This window comes from Onthophagus taurus, chromosome 5 (assembly GCF_036711975.1).
Source record: "Onthophagus taurus isolate NC chromosome 5, IU_Otau_3.0, whole genome shotgun sequence".
Classification (NCBI taxonomy): domain Eukaryota; kingdom Metazoa; phylum Arthropoda; class Insecta; order Coleoptera; family Scarabaeidae; genus Onthophagus; species Onthophagus taurus.
The window spans coordinates 9,019,661-9,039,789 of record NC_091970.1 but is presented as its reverse complement, the minus strand read 5'-3'; the positions used below and the strand labels follow the sequence as shown (position 1 = coordinate 9,039,789).

The 20,129-nt window shown below is 36.5% G+C and overlaps 1 protein-coding gene across 2 annotated transcripts in view; it reads left to right on the top strand.

Annotated features, from left to right (window-relative positions):
* Window positions 1-20,129, top strand: part of LOC111418638 (dynein heavy chain 3, axonemal) — a 62,777-nt gene that overhangs the window by 18,448 nt on the left and 24,200 nt on the right. For both annotated transcript variants that reach the window (XM_071195940.1, XM_071195941.1), the window contains 7 exons: window positions 4,940-5,352; window positions 5,416-5,590; window positions 5,649-7,635; window positions 11,979-13,321; window positions 18,403-18,609; window positions 18,658-19,832; window positions 19,890-20,097. In XM_071195940.1, coding sequence (XP_071052041.1) covers window positions 4,940-5,352; window positions 5,416-5,590; window positions 5,649-7,635; window positions 11,979-13,321; window positions 18,403-18,609; window positions 18,658-19,832; window positions 19,890-20,097 — 5,508 coding nt within the window. The remainder of the gene's footprint in view (window positions 1-4,939; window positions 5,353-5,415; window positions 5,591-5,648; window positions 7,636-11,978; window positions 13,322-18,402; window positions 18,610-18,657; window positions 19,833-19,889; window positions 20,098-20,129) is intronic.

Genomic DNA, 20,129 nt, shown 5'->3' with positions numbered 1-20,129 from the left:
AACAGTGTGTGCCCTGGTGTGTCCGTCTCTCCGCAAAACCAGCACTCGTCAGACCCGAAGGTTCCGTGCCCCGTCAGACCCTGTGTCAGATAGAAGTCAACCTCTCCCCACTTTCTTTGGAACCACAATTCTAGATCAGGGATCATCTTCTTCGCCCATCCGAAATACGTTGACCATATGTCTTTCCATTTCTTCATCACCCTTCTTCTGGCCTCTAATTTATATTCCTTTCCTCTTAGGAATAATTCTACCCTCTCTTCAACCAACAGGTGTATTGGTGGGACTCCTGCAACAACTTCTATGGCCGTTGCTGATGCGGTTCGATAAGCTGATGCTATGCCAATAGCTAGTCTTCTATTTACAACTTCTAGCATATTTCTATACCGTTTGTGTTCTAAAATTCTGTACCAAGTTGACGCTGCATATAAGATAACCGACACTACCGCTGTTGCTAGGAGTCTCCGTCGTCTGGCGGTCTGGCCTCCCATATTTGGCATTACTCTCATGAGTATATTTGATATTTGTGTAGCTCTTTTAGTTGTCTCTATTACATGTTTTGTCATTTTCATGTCTTTGTCGATATATACTCCCAGATATTTGACTTTGTCAGCGCTACTTATTTCCCTCCCATTCACCTTCAAATTCATACTTCTCAATTTTCTTCGTCCCTGAAGCAAAAGCAACTCCGTCTTGTGAGCTGCGACCTTCAGCCCCATTTCTTCCAGTTCTACTGCGTATTTCGTCTTATCTTCCAATTGCACGCCGTTTCTTCCTCTAACCACCAATGCCAGGTCATCTGCATACGCAATTAATTCAACACCCTCCACAAACTTCATTCTGAGTATCCTATCATAATATATATTCCATAATAAAGGACCGAGGAGCGATCCTTGCGGAACTCCGCAGGTCACTTCATATGTTTTATTTGACGCCAATATTGATCTCTCGCTTAAATACGATTTTACCATGTTTACCAGGTAATTGCTGATTTTGCCTTCCACCATTGCTCTTATAATGTAGATCCACGGAACTGTATTAAATGCATTTGCTATGTCTAGCAATACCATAGCACACACGTCTCGATTTTTTAGTGATTTTTCTTTAATGCTATCTACGATTCTCTGCACTCTTTGTATTGCATTTATCGTGGACCTACCCTTCCTGTAGCCGTATTGGTTTTCGCTTAGTAGTTTGCTTTCATCTATCTCCTTTTGTATTCTTTCTCTTACTAAGCTTTCCAGTAGTTTTCCTATCGTATTTATAAGGCATATTGGTCGGTATGTCGTATTGACCCCAGGTTTAGGAGGTTTATCGATAAGAACCAATTTGGCCGTCTTCCAGATCTTTGGAAATTCACCTTTTGTTAAACATCTGTTATATACTTCCAAAAAGGACTGTGGATACTTTGTTGCCATAATTATCAGCACCTCAGGGGTGATTCCATCTAAGCCTGGCGCCTTTTTTTGCTTATCCGTGTTATCGCTGATAGTAATTCGTCCTCCGTAAATGGCGTAATATTCTCCTGCTCCGAGATCTCAGCAAACTGTCATATAATTGTATCATGTTGTGGGAATAACTTTTGTACTTCTGCTTCCACTACTTAAGCCTTTCTCCAGACGTCATCATTCAAGTCTTCACATAACTCTCTCCATTTCCTTACTTTACTTTCAATTATTAACCTCTTTAGTTCTTTCTTTGCCGATTTATATTGTGTTCTAAAGTTTACCACATCTTGTGCATTTTGTTGAGACTTTCCTAACGTTCTTGTAATTTTTCTTCTCATCTTTATACATTCCTTTCTCTTCTTTGCGATGTTGTCATTCCACCAGTAAACTGGTTTCTGTTTCACAGTGGTTCTTCTTTTTTGCTCAGATGCTTATCACATAGGCGAACGACGTTCTTTATTAAATTTTCTGCCGTCTTGTCTTGACCGGCTTCAAACAACTCTGTGTCATCTTCTTTTAACTTGTGTAATGACGCTTCTGTCATTTGCCATGTTATGGCTGCTTGTTCCGTTGAAGGTTTAACATTTTCTTTGAGAATAAAGTTAAAAGATATTGTGCGATGATCGCTCAGGTTCTCGTTTTCCACCTCCACCGTCCAGCCTTCAATCATTTTTCCCACCTCCACCGTAATTTCTGCCGAAGAAGAAGCATTACAAAAAAAATCTTTTAGCAGTATTTCCATCGTTTGTATTACCACTTATTTCTTTGGCTCATCAATAATCAAACCAAGCTATTTGCGGAATCGTGCCTGGACCAAAGCTTTCTTATCTCTTTTTAATTGTTTATTTTCTGCGGTAGTAGCTGACCACTTTCGGAAGGGTAGATAATATGATATGTGTAAAATCATCTCCATGCAACGTATCGAGGCATGTATCATTGACAAACCATAGCGAAATGCATTATCATTTTCTGGTCTTGCTGCCACCTTTTCTAAATTATTCATTTGCTGTGGATTAGCACCGCAAATAGTGCATGTCGAACATGAAGACGTACCTGCTATTATTTGGGCAACTTTTCCATCTATCATAGTGAGAAACATGTCATGTTTGATTTGTATTGCTTTTCCTTGCTTTGTAATTACCGATGAACTCAAACTACCAATTTGACTTTGTATATCATTCACAACGGCTTTTGTTTTCTCGGGAGTCTCTTTAGAAACTCGATTGAAATTGGTCGACAAATCCGCACAGAAGAGGGGACAGGATTTTGCCACACTACCGTACTTGTGTGATTTAATAAATCTTGTAAAGATGTTACCTTTGCATATGTATTGCTGATTTCTATGCTAGAAACAGGTTGATAACAGCTTTTTTTACTTTCCTAGATGTTGTGATAAGAAGGTGGCAATAAAAAGCAGCTTTTCTCATTGGTTAGATTTCTAAGGTATAAATATTGTGCTTTAGTGAAATCTAAATCAATGTAAACGCTTAATGCTTCAACTACAGTCAATGGTTGTGATTTATCATGGTGGATCTGTTTTAAAATTGCTTTCTTTTCATCAGCCTGCAAATCTCTTATAGTCTCCACTACATTTGCTTCATCACTTTCTCCCATTGACCGTAATCCCTGAATATACGCACTGTATATACGATCAAATCCATATTCATTTAGCAATGTGGTATTTTTTCGTCTCTTACTAGATGCTGCAGAATCTTCGTAAGGTAGATACGGTCTTCCTCTCTTTTCATTAGATGTAGATGGCATGGAACCAACAGATTCGTCGCATTCTTCATTTAGAACAGATAAAGATACAGTATACTCCTGGTTTAACCAATCATGAGCCAAATGATTGGCTCAGTCAATATTACCAAAAAAATTAAGTGCGCCATTGGCCGTTGAAGAGTTATTCACGCCAACTAAATTAATGGGCAACAATATATAACCGAAAACTGATTACATATTGTGTTGAATAACTTGAAAAGCATGCAAATAAATAAATATTTATAAAAATAATTTTAAAATTAGACTATTTTTTAATAATTAAAAATGATTGGGCTTTATATTTAAATAAAAATGTACTACGGATATAACTTTTGTGGACACACTGTATAGTATGATTCTTCCGATATTCTGAAAATTGATTATATTCTCGTGATATTATTATTCTGTATGCCAAGTTTAAGCTACCTAACCTAAGAAAAGCCATATTGCATTTAAGTTATGTACGTCGTCAATAAACAAGACACTTATAAACAAGTTTTAAAGAAATAAATAGTCTTTAAAACTATATATATTGTAGACCATCGCTAAACATCGCTAACTGCTAAAACTTTAGCGATAGTTAAAGAAATCTCGAAATTGATGTCATCGGATAATCCTACGTTTATTATTAAAATGCAACGATGAAATTACTTATTGATAGCTGAATTAGGTTCTCCATTGAACAACCTTTTCGGGAAGATATGACGTTATATAGGTTTTACACTAAAAATTTATATTAGCAGTCTTTAAAAATCACGACAAAAGTAACCGAAATACGTGAAATCAGAGATATATAAACTTTGATAATTTTTTTTTACTTAAATACGTCATATAAAAATAAACCTTATGTTAATTATTAAAATCTGACATTTCTACTATAGGATTCAATTGAAAAAAGAAATACATTACGACTTTATGATCAGCAAACGGCTCAAATTGCCCATAGTGCACCGGTCCAGAGAACGTGGGTGTATTTCCTTCGTTCAGTGTCACCAGGTCATTAGCCGCCAGCCAATCCTCCAGGAATAGCCCGCTGTGGCATTATCGGCCCTCATCATCAGGCTTCCTGTTAAGTGAGTCTGCATGAGAAGCTTCAACGAGGCTCTGCTAGAGTCCGTAAAACTACCGTCAGGCTGCCTAAGTGAGCCCAGGGGTAGTGCCGGATCTCTGGCGAGATTCTTGTGAATTCTTGCACTGCTGGGTGTGTCTTTCACTCCCTCACAGAACCTCCTCCAAGACTCTCTTTTTGCCTTACGTATGTTTTTGGTGTAATTCGTTAGAGCCTGGTTTATATTTCTGGAGCTAACTCTTCTATAAGCAGTATCTAGTTATCTGCAAGCAACTAGAAGATAGATAATCTAAATAATAATAATATCTAATCCTTCGTATGCAGCTCCTAGTCTTCCAATCTTCTGAAAGCATTAAATACACTTCTATTAATCCATTAATTAATTCTATTAAGTAATCTTCTGCACACAATATCTGCTATGCTACTAGTATCTAATCTGGTAGTATCTAGCCTTTTACCAATAATAAGTGAGTTTCTGCCAACTGTACCAGGTCTTTCATAAGCAGTATCTAATCTTTTGTATGCATTATCTGGTCTTCTGCAAGCAATATCTACTCTTTTGCAAGCAGTATTTGCTTTTCTGCCAACAGTATCTAGTCTAATGGTTCTAATACGTGGTTAGTTTTCCAATAGCGTTCGATAACTATTTTTTTTTTAATTATAGATGTTTGTAAGTGCAATGGGAGTCCCTGGAGGTGGCGCCAACATGGTAACACCTCGATTCCTTCGCCACATGCAAGTAATTTGTATGGATTCCTTTGAAGACGCCACCCTATCAAAAATATTCGGAGCTCTCATCGAATGGCATTTCTCAAAAGGTTATGAAGACGACGTTTTTAGATTTTCAAAGAATTCGGTTGGAGCAACGATGGATGTTTACCACCAAGCCATGGACACTTTCCTTCCAACCCCGACAAAAGCCCATTACATGTTTAATCTTCGCGATTTCGCGCGGGTTATTAAAGGATTAATGTTGACTCCCCCTGCGAGAATGAAAGATCCCGATAAATTAGTACGACTGTGGGTTCACGAAACCTACAGGGTGTTTAATGATCGGTTAATTAACGACGAAGATAAGTAAATTATTTATTATTGTGTTATGTGATAATATTTTATTAACGAATTTATTTATTTTTTTAGAGCAATATTTTTTCAAATCGTTGTTAATTCTTGTTATCAAAACTTCCGGAAACCTTTGGATAAAGTCTTAGTTGATTTTATTCCTGAAGATGGAACTTTGAATACGACTGTTATAAGAGACATATTCTTTGGAAATTACGGCGATCCAGATGCTGATCCAAAAATTTATGATGATGTAAAACTAATTAATTAATTAATTAATTAAGGTTAAAAATTTATTAATTTTTTTTTAGATTTTAGATTTGGACGATTTAACAGAAAAAATGAATTATTACCTAAACGAATTCAACATGGTCTCAAAATCCCCCATGAATTTAGTCATGTTTAAGTTTGCAATCGAACATGTTTCGAGAGTTTCGCGGGTTTTGCTTCAAGATAACGGAAACGTACTTTTAGTGGGAATTGGAGGATCGGGGAGACATAGCGCGGTGAAATTGGCCGCTTCAATGGCTGAATATTTATTGTTTGAAATTGAAATATCTCGGAATTACGGCCCAAACGAATGGAGGGATGATATAAAGCGTTTGTTATTAAACGCTGGCTGCGAGGGAAAACGCACAACATTTTTATTCTGCGATACTCAAATCGCCGATGAATCTTTTGTTGAAGATATAAATATGATATTAAATACGGCTGATATTCCAAATTTGTATCAACCCGATGAAAAAGTCGAAATTTTAGAAAAGATGCAAAACGCCGCTAGGGATAGTGGAAAAAAAATTGACTCAACTCCGTTAGCTTTGTATAATTTCTTTATTGATCGGGTTAAGAAACATCTTCACATTGCTTTGGCGATGTCGCCGATAGGTGAAGCTTTTAGGAAGAGATGTCGCATGTTTCCTTCTTTGGTGAATTGTTGCACCATCGATTGGTTCACTAATTGGCCCCCGGATGCCTTGGAAAGAGTAGCCGATATGTTCTTAAAACAAACCGATTTAGTAGAAGACATGATTGGAAAATGTACCATAATGTGTCAACACTTTCACACAGCCGTTGAAACAGCCTCCGCAAATTTCTTCCGAGAACAAAAACGCAAAACCTACGTCACCCCAACATCTTACTTAGAATTAATCCAAACCTTTAAAAGTTTATATTACCTAAAAGTTGAACAAATCACCTTGCAACAACAACGTTACGAAACCGGCTTAGATAAATTAGATTTCGCCGCCAGCCAAGTTGGCACAATGCAAGAGGAATTACATGCGTTACAACCAAAATTGGTTGTAGCTTCAGCAAAAACAGAAAAGCTCATGGTTAAAATTGAACAAGACACCATCGTTGTTGAGAAAAAAAAGGAAATAGTAGGAGCTGACGAAGCTTTAGCCAACGAAGCTGCAGCTGCAGCTCAAGCTATCAAAGACGATTGCGAATCAGATCTCGCCGAAGCCACCCCCGCTTTAGAAGCAGCCGTTGGAGCTTTAGACACATTAAAACCCGCCGATATCGTCATCGTAAAATCCATGAAAAACCCACCTTTCGGGGTTAAATTAGTCATGGAATCCGTTTGCGTAATGAAAGGAATCAAACCGGATCGAAAACCCGATCCATCAACCGGCAGAATGGCCGAAGATTATTGGGGGCCATCCCAAAAATTATTAGGAGACATGAAATTTTTGGAAGGATTAAAAACTTACGATAAAGACAACATCCAACCAGCCATAATGAAACGAATTCGAGACAAATACATCACCGATCGAGAATTCGACCCGGAACGTATTCATTCGGTTTCGACGGCTTGCGAAGGTATTTGTAAGTGGGTTCGAGCTTTGGAAGTCTACGATAGAGTCATCAAAATTGTCGCGCCGAAAAAAGCGCGATTAGCTGAAGCCGAAGGTGAATTAGCGGCACAAATGGAAACGTTAAACGGGAAACGGGCTCAATTACAAGAAGTCGCCGATAAGCTACAAGCGTTAAACGATGAATTCGCCTCGGAAACGAGGAAAAAGAAAGACTTGGAAGATGATATCAATCTTTGCTCGCAAAAATTAGAGCGAGCCGAGAAATTAATTGGGGGGTTGGGGGGCGAAAAACAACGTTGGTCAGATACCGCTAAATATTGTCATAGCTTATTAGGCAACGTAATCGGAGATGTTTTATTATCAGCTGGAATGGTTGCTTATTTAGGACCATTTACGGTTGATTATCGACAAAATATTATTAAAGCGTGGAATGTGAAATGTTTGCAATTAGCTATACCATGTTCGGATCCATTTTCTTTAGGTATGTATCGGGTGTTCATTAAGTTCCCGTAATTTTTTTTTAGATATTTCAACAGGCTATAACTACCACACAATTCAATAAAGCATATTCAATACATTTTTTTCCAAAATTTCTACTGTAATCTCGTCCCAGACGCGTACTACAGCCGCAACCATACTGCCATTGGTGACAGAAAACTGGATACTGCTTGCAGCAGGTTAAATATTGCTGCCAAAAGGCTACATACGTCTTGAAGATGACTATATTAGTGACTGAAGACTGGCTACTGCTCCCAAAAAGGCTAGATATTGCTGCCAGAAGACTACATACTTTTTGCACATGATTATATTGGTGGCAGAAAACTGGATACTACTTCCAAAAGACTAGATACGGCTGCTAGAAGAGCAGTAGCACATAGTGGTACGTACGTACCAGAACCATAGTACCTGAGTAAGATGGACTTTACTCCGTTTGGCCCGTCTTTGCCCCAAAAGCCAAGAAACAACTCTTCACAAATGCTTCAAAACATTAGTTTGGAAGGAAGAGAGGAAGAGTTGTAATATTTAGGGACAAAATTACATTCAAATTCAATGCAAATTAATTAACGTCTAAAACAAAGTTTGGGAACTTTTTGAACCCCCTATATACAGGGTGTCCCGTTAAGCGTACGGAGCGGCTGTATCTCAACAACGGTAAGGACTAGAGGTTTGGGAAAAAAATCCTTATAAGCAAAGTGGGCAAGAGAAATAGCTGGAAATTATTTTGAAGTTCGTAATTCGACCGCTAGGGGGCGTAACTGCCATAGAGAAACATAAAATTCCCGCTATCTCAGAAAGTTAGACGATGAGCTAGAACTTTGACAACATCATTTAATAGCTTGGATAATACCGCATCGCTTTTGTTTTGCGATATTTCTCATATCTGTCATAATAAGGGAGGGGGAGGCCAATGCGTTTTCATATGCTTACATTTCAATATCTCCTGGACCATTCAGCCGATTTGATTATTTTTGGTCTTGTTTGAAAGAGCATTTCATGCTCTTTTAAAAGATATTTTCAGTAAGACCGCTTGGTTTAAAACAAATAAGCTAGAGGGCGTTATCTGCAACGGTTACATATGTTTGTGATTTTTGAAAAAAAGTTAAATGGAACGGTACTATTTACTTCACAGACCATTAATCACCATAAAATTTGCTAAATATTAGTGAAAACCGCATCTCGATGTCTCCATCCATTCTCGAATTATACAAGCCTCCCCCTCCCTTATTATGACACATATGAGAAATATCGCAAAACAAAAGCGATGCGATATTATCCAAGCTATTAAATGATGTTGTCAAAGTTATAGCTCATCGTCTAAGTTTCTGAGATAGCGGGAACTTAATGTTTCTCAATGGCAGTTACGCCCCCTAGCGGTCGAATTACGAACTTCAAAATAATTTTCAGCTATTTCTCTTGGTCACTTTGCTTATAAGGATTTTTTTCCCAAACCTCTAGGCCTTAACGTTCTAGAGATACAGCCGCTCCGTACGCTGCCACTCCTGTACAGGGTGTTCCGGTGGCTCAGGGCATAAAATTAACCTCATATAGTAGAGCAAAAATGATGACGATTGTTATAAAAGTCTTCAAATGGCCAAGATATGGGCCATCAAAGTTCAAAAATTTTAACACATTTTTCTAAATATTTTCAATACAATTTATGGTAGAGCGTTGAAATTTGGTAGAGGGTAAACAAATATCAAGCAAAATCATTGAACCAATTTTGACTTTGATCGGGCGGCGGCAACCATGCTATACAGGCTGTCCCTAAAATTTGTTTGCTCAGAACTTTTTTGTTCACTGGTAACCCTACATTTATTTTTGTACTTTTTAATAGAAAATTTATTTTAGAAAGTTTTATCACTCTTTGAAAATTTTGATAACATTGACCGTTTCCGAGTTATACGCGAAAATATTAAGCTTCGATTTCAATGTAACACTAAAAAACAGAGTCTTCGAAAAAGTCAAGATTGGCCATGGCAATTAAAAAAAACAACTTGCTGTCAACCATGGTGTGCAATCTCACTACTATAAAAATGTAGACCCAGGTTTTAGTACCCTCACAATCCATTGGATGTCGTTGTAGACTGAATTTGTAGCAATCTGCATTATCTACACAAACAAAGCGCTTGTAACCATAGAAAAATTTATATGTCACGTCAAACCCGTCAAACTCAAAGGTGACAGCAAACGTCACATTTTTGTTTTGTCGTTTGGTGTGATAACTGGTGATAACCCAGTGTATATTCTTTCTTACTTTCCTTTGGCTTAGTGTTTTATATCCTTTAGTTAAGTGTTTAAATAAGTTAGGGCCACGTTTACCACCTCTTCATAAGTTTATCCGATAGATAAATTGGCGCTCTTAAATGAGAGCAATATACATATATTATATTTAAAATTATGAATTTTATCTTGGAAAAACTATAAATTCATATTTTTTTGCATTTATTTGTAAAATGTACTTGACCTCTTCAAAATAAAGTATTGGTATAAACCGGTATAGAAATACCTATATTTAAATTTCGCGCTTTAACCTAATTAGTTCCCTCACAATCCCCTTGGGAGCGCTCAATGTACCAAAAAATAGTGGGGAGATGACCTTCTATATACATAATATATATAAATTTTTCTATGCTGTCAACTTGCTCATGTCGTTTAAACACAAACGATAGTTCTGTTAGTTATTATTAATTTTAAGTGTTCAAAATGGAGAGTTACACATTTAGTGAACAAACTGACATGATTTTGACATTAGGGCAATGTCAAGCAGCCGCAAACCGTTATCAGGAGAAATTTTCGAACCGCAGAGCGCACAATCGAAAAACATTTTTAAGGATTAAAACCCGTTTAAGGGAAAATGGGACGTGTAAGCCGAAATTTACTAACAACGGTAACGTAAGATCAGCCCGAACACCCGAACTAGAAGAAGATATTCTAGACTACGTAGAAGAAAATACTACAGCTAGTACTTTTGATATGGCGAGGCATTTTTTAACTTCAAAAACAACTGTCTGGCGTGTTCTTCACGAGCAACAGCTTTATCCATTTCATTGTTACAAAGTTCAGGAAGTTCGACTGGCTGATTACTCACTGCGACTGCGATATGCAATATGCAGTCTGCATATTGCCAAATAATGCAGCACAAAATCCAAATTGATGATCAGTTTTTAGAAAAATACTTTTTACAGATGAATCCACTTTTTCTAAAGATGCAATCTTCAATTTGAGAAATTTACATAGTTGGGCGGACGAAAATCCAAGATTTAAGAAAACTTGGAAATCACAATGGAGATTTTCTCATAACGTTTGGGCTGGAATTGTGGGCGATGTAATTATTGGACCCGTTTTCTTGCCATCAAGGCTGGATGGACATACATACAGGCGACATTTAGAAGAATTAGATGTTTTTTTAGATGACGTTCCTTTAAAGACAAGGCAAGCAATGTGGTATATGCATGATGGTGCTCCTGCGCATAGCACACAGGCTGTCCAAGAATTTATGAGGGAACATTTTCCGGGACGGTGGATTGGACGAGGAGTAAGTGCACCCATAAGTTGGCCCCCCGATCGCCGGATCTTACACCTGTAGATTTTTATTTATGGGAACGCGTTAAACCACTAGTTTACTGCGTTGAAATAACTTCAGTTGATCAACTGAGATTGCAAATTGTTGATTCATTTGATCAACTTCGAACTGAGATCAATGTTCTTCGCAGAGTGCGCTTTAATTTAAGACGGCGATATCAGGCAGTGTTTTTGAACATCTGCTTTAGTATTTTTTTCTTCTTTTTTATTTATTACTATTTGTTTATAATTTTATTGTTCTTGTTAAAATTTTTTTGAAATCAAAGCTTAACATTTTCGCGTATAACTCGAAAACCGTCAATATTATCAAAATTTTCAAAGAGTGATAAAAGTTTCTAAAATAAATTTTCTATTAAAGAGTACAAAAATAAATGTAGGGTTACGAGCGAACAAAAAAGTTCTGAGCAAACAAATTTTAGGGACAGCCTGTACAGCATGGTTGCCGCAGCCCGATCAAAGTCAAAATTGATTCAATGATTTTGCTTGATATTTGTATACCCTCTACCAAATTTCAACGCTCTACCATAAATGGTATTGAAAATATTTAGAAAAATGTGTTCAAATTTCTGAACTTTGATATTTTGGCCATTTGAAGACTTTTATAATAATTTTTTTTCACGAATCGTCATCATTTTTGCTCTAGTATATGAGGTTAATTTTATGCCCCGAATCACCGGAACATCCTGTATATATATAGAGTATCTTCTAAATATTTTATTGATTCTTACTTCTCTTTTTTAGTACTAACATTAGGTGAACCAGTGGTAATAAGAGCTTGGAATATTGCCGGTTTACCCGTTGACAACTTCAGCGTTGAAAATGGAATAATATCAACGATGGCACGCCGATGGCCCTTAGCAATTGACCCTCAAGGTCAAGCAAATAAATGGATAAAAAATATGGAAAAACACCGACGTTTACAAGTGATTAAATTAACTGACTCAAACTATGTTCGCACCGTTGAGAACGCCATAACTTTCGGTTTACCCGTAATCTTAGAAAACATAGCCCAAGAAATCGATGCAGTTTTAGAGCCGGTTTTGGTTAAAAATATTTTTAAATCCGCCGGATGTTTCTATTTGAAGTTGGGTGACAGCGTTTTAGAATACAACTTTGATTTTCGCTTTTATATAACGACCCGATTAAGAAATCCTCATTATTTGCCGGAAGTTGCGGTTAAAGTGACCTTGGTTAATTTTATGATTACCCCTCAAGGGCTTCAAGATCAATTATTGGGAATTGTCGTTGCGATGGAACGCCCGGAATTGGAGGAGAAAAAGAATGAAATGATCGTTGAGGGTGCTAACAATAAAAAGATGTTGAAAGAAATCGAAGATCAAATTTTGCAAGTTTTATCGTCATCGGAGGGGAATATTTTAGAAGATGAAACTGCGATTAGGATTTTATCATCAAGTAAAATTCTGTCAGAAGAAATTCAAGAAAAACAAAAAATCGCCGCTGTAACTGAAGTTGAAATCGATAACGCTCGAAATTCTTATATCCCAGTTTCAAAGCATTCCTCAATTTTATTTTTTTGCATCTCCGAATTGGGCAATATTGACCCAATGTATCAATCTTCATTATCTTGGTTTATCAACCTTTATACTCAATCGATTATTCATAGCCCAAAATCAGACGATTTAGCTACAAGATTAAACACTTTAAACGAACATTTCACCGCGAGTATTTACAAAAATGTTTGCCGATCACTTTTCGAAAAAGACAAATTAATTTTTTCTTTTGTATTAACCGTTGGTATTTTGAGAGCTCGAGGACAAATCGAAGAAGATGTTTTTAACTTTTTGTTAACGGGCGGTGTTGCTTTAAGTAATCCATATCCCAATCCTGCTCCGGATTGGTTAACTGAAAAATCATGGTCGGAAGTGGTTAGGGCTACAAACCTCACCGGGATGGATGGTTTTCTACAAGCAGTACAAAAAAGTCCGAAGGAATGGAAAAATTATTACGATGTTAGTAATCCGCATGATATTCCATGTCCGGCTCCTATGAATAAATTAAAGGGGTTACAACGTTTAGTGGCAGTTAGATGTATTCGGCCGGATAAAGTTGTCCCAGCTGTTCAAGTAAGTAATTAATTTGGTTAATACTTTTTTTTTAGTTCTCTACAATTACTATTCTGGGAACTACACTTTATCAGAATTTAGAAACGTATTACTATATTTTTTGCAAAAATATATAGGGTGTTCCATTTAAAAAAATCATTTCTATGTCAATAACTACTAAAATATTGCTTTGGGGGAAAGCTAACTTATTCCATCGAAATGTACATAAAAAGTTGCTTTGAAAATGTTCTCTGAAACCGTAAGAGATATCGATATACGGTTTTCGCCATTAAGTTTCTTATAAAAATCGAGCTTCAGACAGTAATATCATTTTTCCTCTTATATCATCTCTTATAGAAAAAGGAGTGTGCCTTTAAAAGTGTTAATTTGGCCCACCTTCGTTTTTGATATACAGGGAGTCCTATATCTCAGCTATCCGTAAACGTAAAAACGGGTTCTAATAGATTTTTTCACATGGTTATAACTCAAACCGTGATGACTAGAAAAATTCTACTGTACCATTGGATTCCACGTGAAAAAATGCATTAGAACCCGTTTTTACTTTCTTACTAAGTTTCCGGATAGCCGAGATACAGGAGGTGTCTGAAAATCATAAATTTCAAACACTCCTGTATATCAAAAACGAAGAGGGCTATGAAAATTTGGTTTGCGCCATTGTAAGTTTCACAAAAAAGTAGCTGAGGTTCGCGAAAGCCGCAACTTTCTATCTTTCATAATAACTGAGATACCCTGCAAACCCATCGAAATTTGGACATCCTGTACATGCACTCTATTACCTCGGCAGCAAAGCTGCCTCGGTTCCAAATAATATATCGTTGCAAAAAGTGAACTTTACAGCCTGTTCGTCGACTATTAGTGTAATTGCCCCGCTGCTTATAAAATAATGCATTGATGATTAGTAGTGCTGATTGCACTACTGCCTCAGCAGCAAAGCTGCTTCGGCTATTATATAACAAGGTTCACTTCAATAACATTTAATATTCTTTTAAATATACTTACACACTACTACCTCAGCAGCACAGCTGCCTCGGTTCCAAATAATATATTGTTGCAAAAAGTAAATTTTACAGTTTATTCTTCGTCTATTACTGCAACTGCCTCGGCAGCAAAGCTACCTCGGCTTCTAAATTGATACGTTATTTTTAAAAAGTAAGATTTACTGTTTAGTTTTAAACTGATTGCACTACTGCCTCAGCAGCAAAGCTGCTTCGGCTATTATATAACAAGGTTCACTTCAATAACATTTAATATTTTTTTAAATCTACTTATACACTACTACCACGGCAGCACAGCTGCCTCGGTTCCAAATAATATATTGTTGCAAAAAGTAAATTTTACAGTTTATTCTTCGTCTATTAGTGCAACTGCCTCGGCAGCAAAGCTACCTCGGCTTCTAAATTGATACGTTATTTTTAAAAAGTAAGATTTACTGTTTAGTTTTAAAGCAAAACTGCTTCGGCTATTATATAACAAGATTCACTTCAATAACATTTAATATTTTTTTAAATCTACACACTACTACCTCGGCAGCACAGCTGCCTCGGTTCCAAATAATATATTGTTGCAAAAAGGAAATTTTACAGTTTATTCTTCGTCTATTAGTGCAACTGCCTCGACAGCAAAGCTACCCCGGCTTCTAAAATGATACGTTATTTTTAAAAAGTAAGATTTACTGTTTAGTTTTAAACTGATTGCACTACTACCTCAGCAGCACAGCTGCTTCGGCTATTACATAACAAGGTTCACTTCAATAACATTTAATATTTTTTTAAATCTACTTACACACTACTACCTCGGCAGCACAGCTGCCTCGGTTCCAAATAATATGTTGTTGCAAAAAGTAAATTTTACAGTTTATTCTTCGTCTATTAGTGCAACTGCCTCGGCAGCGAAGTTACCTCGGCTTCTAAAATGATATCTTATTTTTAAAAAGTAAGATTTACTGTTTAGTTTTAAACTGATTGCACTACTGCCTTAGCAGCAAAGCTGCTTCGGCTATTACATAACAAGGTTCAGTTCAATAACATTTAATATTTTTTTAAATGTACTTACACACTACTACCTCGGCAGCACAGCTGCCTCGGTTCCAAATAATATATTGTTACAAAAAGTAAATTTTACAGTTTATTATTCGTCTATTAGAGCAACTGCCTCGGCAGCAAAGCTGCCTCAGCTTATAGAATGATACGTTCTTTTTAGAAAGTAAGATTTACTGTTTAGTTTTAAACTGATTGCACTACTGCCTCAGCAGCACAGCTGCTTCGGCTATTACATAACGAGGTTCACTTCAATAACATTTAATATTTTTTTAAATGTACTTACACACTACTACCTCGGCAGCACAGCTGCCTCGGTTCCAAATAATATATTGTTGCAAAAAGTAAATTTTACAGTTTATTCTTCGTCTATTTGTGCAACTGCCTCGGCAGCAAAGCTACCTCGGCTTCTAAATTGATACGTTATTTTTAAAAAGTAAGATTTACTGTTTAGTTTTAAACTGATTACACTACTGCCTCAGCAGCAAAGCTGCTTCGGCTATTACATAACAAGGTTCAGTTCAATAACATTTCATATTTTTTTAAATGTACTTATACATTACTACCTCGGCAGCACAGCTGCCTCGGTTCCAAATAATATATTGTTGCAAAAAGTAAATTTTACAGTTTATTCTTCGTCTATTTGTGCAACTGCCTCGGCAGCAAAGCTACTTTGGCTTCTAAAATAATACGTTATTTTTAAAAAGTGAGATTTACTGTTTAGTTTTAAACTGATTACACTACTGCCTTAGCAGCACAGCTGCTTCGGCTATTACATAACAAGGTTCAGTTCAATAACATTTAATATTTTTTTAAATCTACTTATACACTACTACCACGGCAGCACAGCTGCCTCTGTTCCAAATAATATATTGTTGCAAAAAGTAAATTTTACAGTTTATTCTTCGTCTATTTGTGCAACTGCCTCGGCAGCAAAACTACTTTGGCTTCTAAAATAATACGTTATTTTTAAAAAGTAAGATTTACTGTTTAGTTTTAAACTGATTACACTACTGCCTTAGCAGCACAGCTGCTTCGGCTATTACATAACAAGGTTCAATTCAATAACATTTAATATTTTTTTAAATCTACTTATACACTACTACCACGGCAGCACAGCTGCCTCGGTTCCAAATAATATATTGTTGCAAAAAGTAAATTTTACAGTTTATTCTTCGTCTATTAGTGCAACTGCCTCGGCAGCAAAGCTACCTCGGCTTCTAAAATGATACGTTATTTTTAAAAAGTAAGATTTACTGTTTAGTTTTAAACTGATTGCACTACTGCCTCAGCAGCAATACTGCTTCGGCTATTATATAACAAGGTTCACTTCAATAACATTTAATATTTTTTTAAATCTACTTATACACTACTACCTCGGCAGCACAGCTGCCTCGGTTCCAAATAATATATTGTTACAAAAAGTAAATTTTACAGTTTATTATTCGTCTATTAGAGCAACTGCCTCGGCAGCAAAGCTACCTCGGCTTCTAAAATGATACATTATTTTTAAAAAGTAAGATTTACTGTTTAGTTTTAAACTGATTGCACTACTGCCTCAGCAGCACAGCTGCTTCGGCTATTACATAATAAGGTTCAGTTTAATAACATTTAATATATTTTTTTAATATACTTACACACTACTACCTCGGCAGCACAGCTGCCTCGGTTCCAAATAATATATTGTTGCAAAAAGTAAATTTTACAGTTTATTCTTCGTCTATTAGTGCAACTGCCTCGGCAGCAAAGCTACCGCAAGGTTCATAACAAGGTTCAGTTCAATAACATTTAATATTTTTTTAAATGTACTTACACACTACTACCTCGGCAGCAAACCTGCCTCTGTTCCAAATAATATATTGCTGCAAAAAGTAAATTTTACAGTTTATTATTCGTCTATTAGTGCAACTGCCTCGGCAGCAAAGCTACCTCGGCTTCTAAAATGATACATTATTTTTAAAAAGTAAGATTTACTGTTTAGTTTTAAACTGATTGCACTACTGCCTCAGTAGCACAGCTGCTTCGGCTATTACATAACAAGGTTCAGTTCAATAACATTTAATATTTTTTTTAATGTACTTACACACTACTACCTCGGCAGCACAGCTGCCTCGGTTCCAAATAATATATTGTTGCAAAAAGTAAATTTTACAGTTTATTCTTCGTCTATTAGTGCAACTGCCTCGGCAGCAAAGCTACCGCAAGGTTCATAACAAGGTTCAGTTCAATAACATTTAATATTTTTTTAAATGTACTTATACACTACTACCTCGGCAGCAAAGCTGCCTCGGTTCCAAATGATATATTATTGTAAAATATAAGCTTTACTGCCTGTTTTCCGAATATTTGTGTAATTGCCTTGGCAGCAAGGCTGCCTCGGCTTCTATAGAGATAAGTCCTTTTTGGAAAGAAAAGCTTAATGTTCAGTTTTTTACTGAGCAGCACAGCTGTTTTGGCTAGAATATCACATGATTAAGTCCAATAACAGTCTTCCGAGTATTAGAGCACCTGCCTCAGCAGCATAGCTGCCTCGGTTCCAAATGATATATTATTGTAAAATATAAGCTTTACTGCCTGTTTTCCGAGTATTTGTGTAACTGCCTCGGCAGCAAGGCTGCCTCGGCTTCAATAAGACTAAGTCCTTTTTGGAAAGAAAAGCTTAATGTTCCATTTTGTACTGAACAGCACAGCTGTTTTGGTTAGAATATCACATGATTAAGTCCAATAACAGTCTTCCGAGTATTAGAGCACCTGCCTCGGCAGCATAGCTGCCTCGGTTCCAAATGATATATTATTGTAAAATATAAGCTTTACTGCCTGTTTTCCGAGTATTTGTGTAACTGCCTCGGCTTCTAACGCCCTTTTTGAAAAGAAAAGCTTACTGTTCAGTTTTTTACTGAGCAGCACAGCTGTTTTGGCTAGAATATCACATGATTAAGTCCAATAACAGTCTTCCCAGTATTAGAGCACCTGCCTCGGTTGAATTTAATTCAATAAATAATTTGAATGTGTAAATTTTTAAATTAATTTTTTGATTGATTTTAGCTTTACATAGGAGAGGAAATGGGTCAAGCGTATTTAGAACCACCCCAATTTAATTTACAAGAATCTTACAACGATAGTAACTGTTGTACTCCATTGGTATTTATATTATCAGCGGGATCGGATCCGATGGCCGGTTTAATTCGCTTCGCCGCGGATAAAGGAATACCGAAAACGGCCTTATTAACAATTTCGCTTGGACAAGGACAGGTATTTACCAATTATAACGATTTCAATTTCTTATTACCAAATTTTTAGGGTCCTATAGCTGCTGGAATGATAAATCGAGCTTTGGTAACTGGTCAATGGGTCGTGTTACAGAATTGTCACTTGGCAGAGAGTTGGATGCGCGAATTAGATCGAATTACTGATGAAGTTATCGTACCGGACGTGACGAATGTGTTATTCCGCTTATGGTTGACTAGTTACCCAAGTCGCGCATTTCCCGTTTCGATTCTACAAAACGGTGTTAAAATGACAAACGAAGCACCGAAAGGTCTTCGACAAAATTTGCTCCGTTCTTATTTGAACGATCCAATTTCCGACTCCACGTTTTACAACGCGTGTCCTAGATGGCGCGAATGGCAAATGTTATTATTCAGTTTGTGCTTTTTCCACGCTTTAGTTCAAGAACGAAAAAAGTTTGGTCCTTTAGGTTGGAACATTCCTTATGAATTTAACGAATCCGATTTGAGAATTTGCATACTTCAATTACAAATGTTTTTGACTGATTACAAAGACGTTCCATTTGAGGCGCTTACTTATTTAACCGGCGAATGCAATTACGGCGGACGAGTCACCGATGATAAAGATCGAAGATTATTAAATTCTTTATTATCAATGTTCTATGCACCCGAAGTAATTATAGAAAAGGATTACAAATTTTCTGAAAGCGGGACTTATTTTGTACCCGAAGATACATCTTATGAGGGGTGCATCAAATACATTAAAACTATGCCTTTAATTCCCCAACCGGAAGTTTATGGTTTACACGAAAACGCTGATATAACTAAAGATAATCAAGAAACATTGATGTTATTGCACGGAATTTTATTGACACAGCCTCAAATTACCTCCGGCGGCGGCGGAGAAGGCGAAGACGAAGCTGTTATTGAATTATCAAAAAATATTAACTCAAAAATTCCTCAACAATTCAACATGGAGGAAGTATGCAAACAATATCCGGTTATGTACACGAATTCTATGAACACCGTTTTAAGACAAGAATTAATTCGGTTCAATCGCTTAACTTCGGTTATAAAGAGAACTTTAACCGACGTTGCCAAAGCGATAAAAGGCCTTGTTGTAATGTCATCGGAATTAGAAAACGTTTATTTGGCATTAATGGTTGGAAAAGTCCCGGAAGCGTGGTTAAGCAAAAGTTATCCGAGTTTAAAACCTTTGGGGTCATATATAAATGATTTTATAAGAAGGTATTTTAAATTTTTTTAGTTCAAAATTTTAATTCAAATTTAAAATTTAATTTTTAGATTAGATTTTTTGCAAGCTTGGATTGATAATAACGCTCCATCGGTATTTTGGCTGTCAGGGTTTTATTTCACCCAATCCTTTTTAACTGGCGTTCTACAAAATTATGCGAGAAAACAAAAATTACCCATCGATTTTGTGTTGTTTGAGTTTTATGTAACGAAATATGAAACCGATGCTCCACTTCCGGCGTTGGGTGTTCATTGTTACGTAAGTAAAAGAATTTTTTTTTTTAAATATAA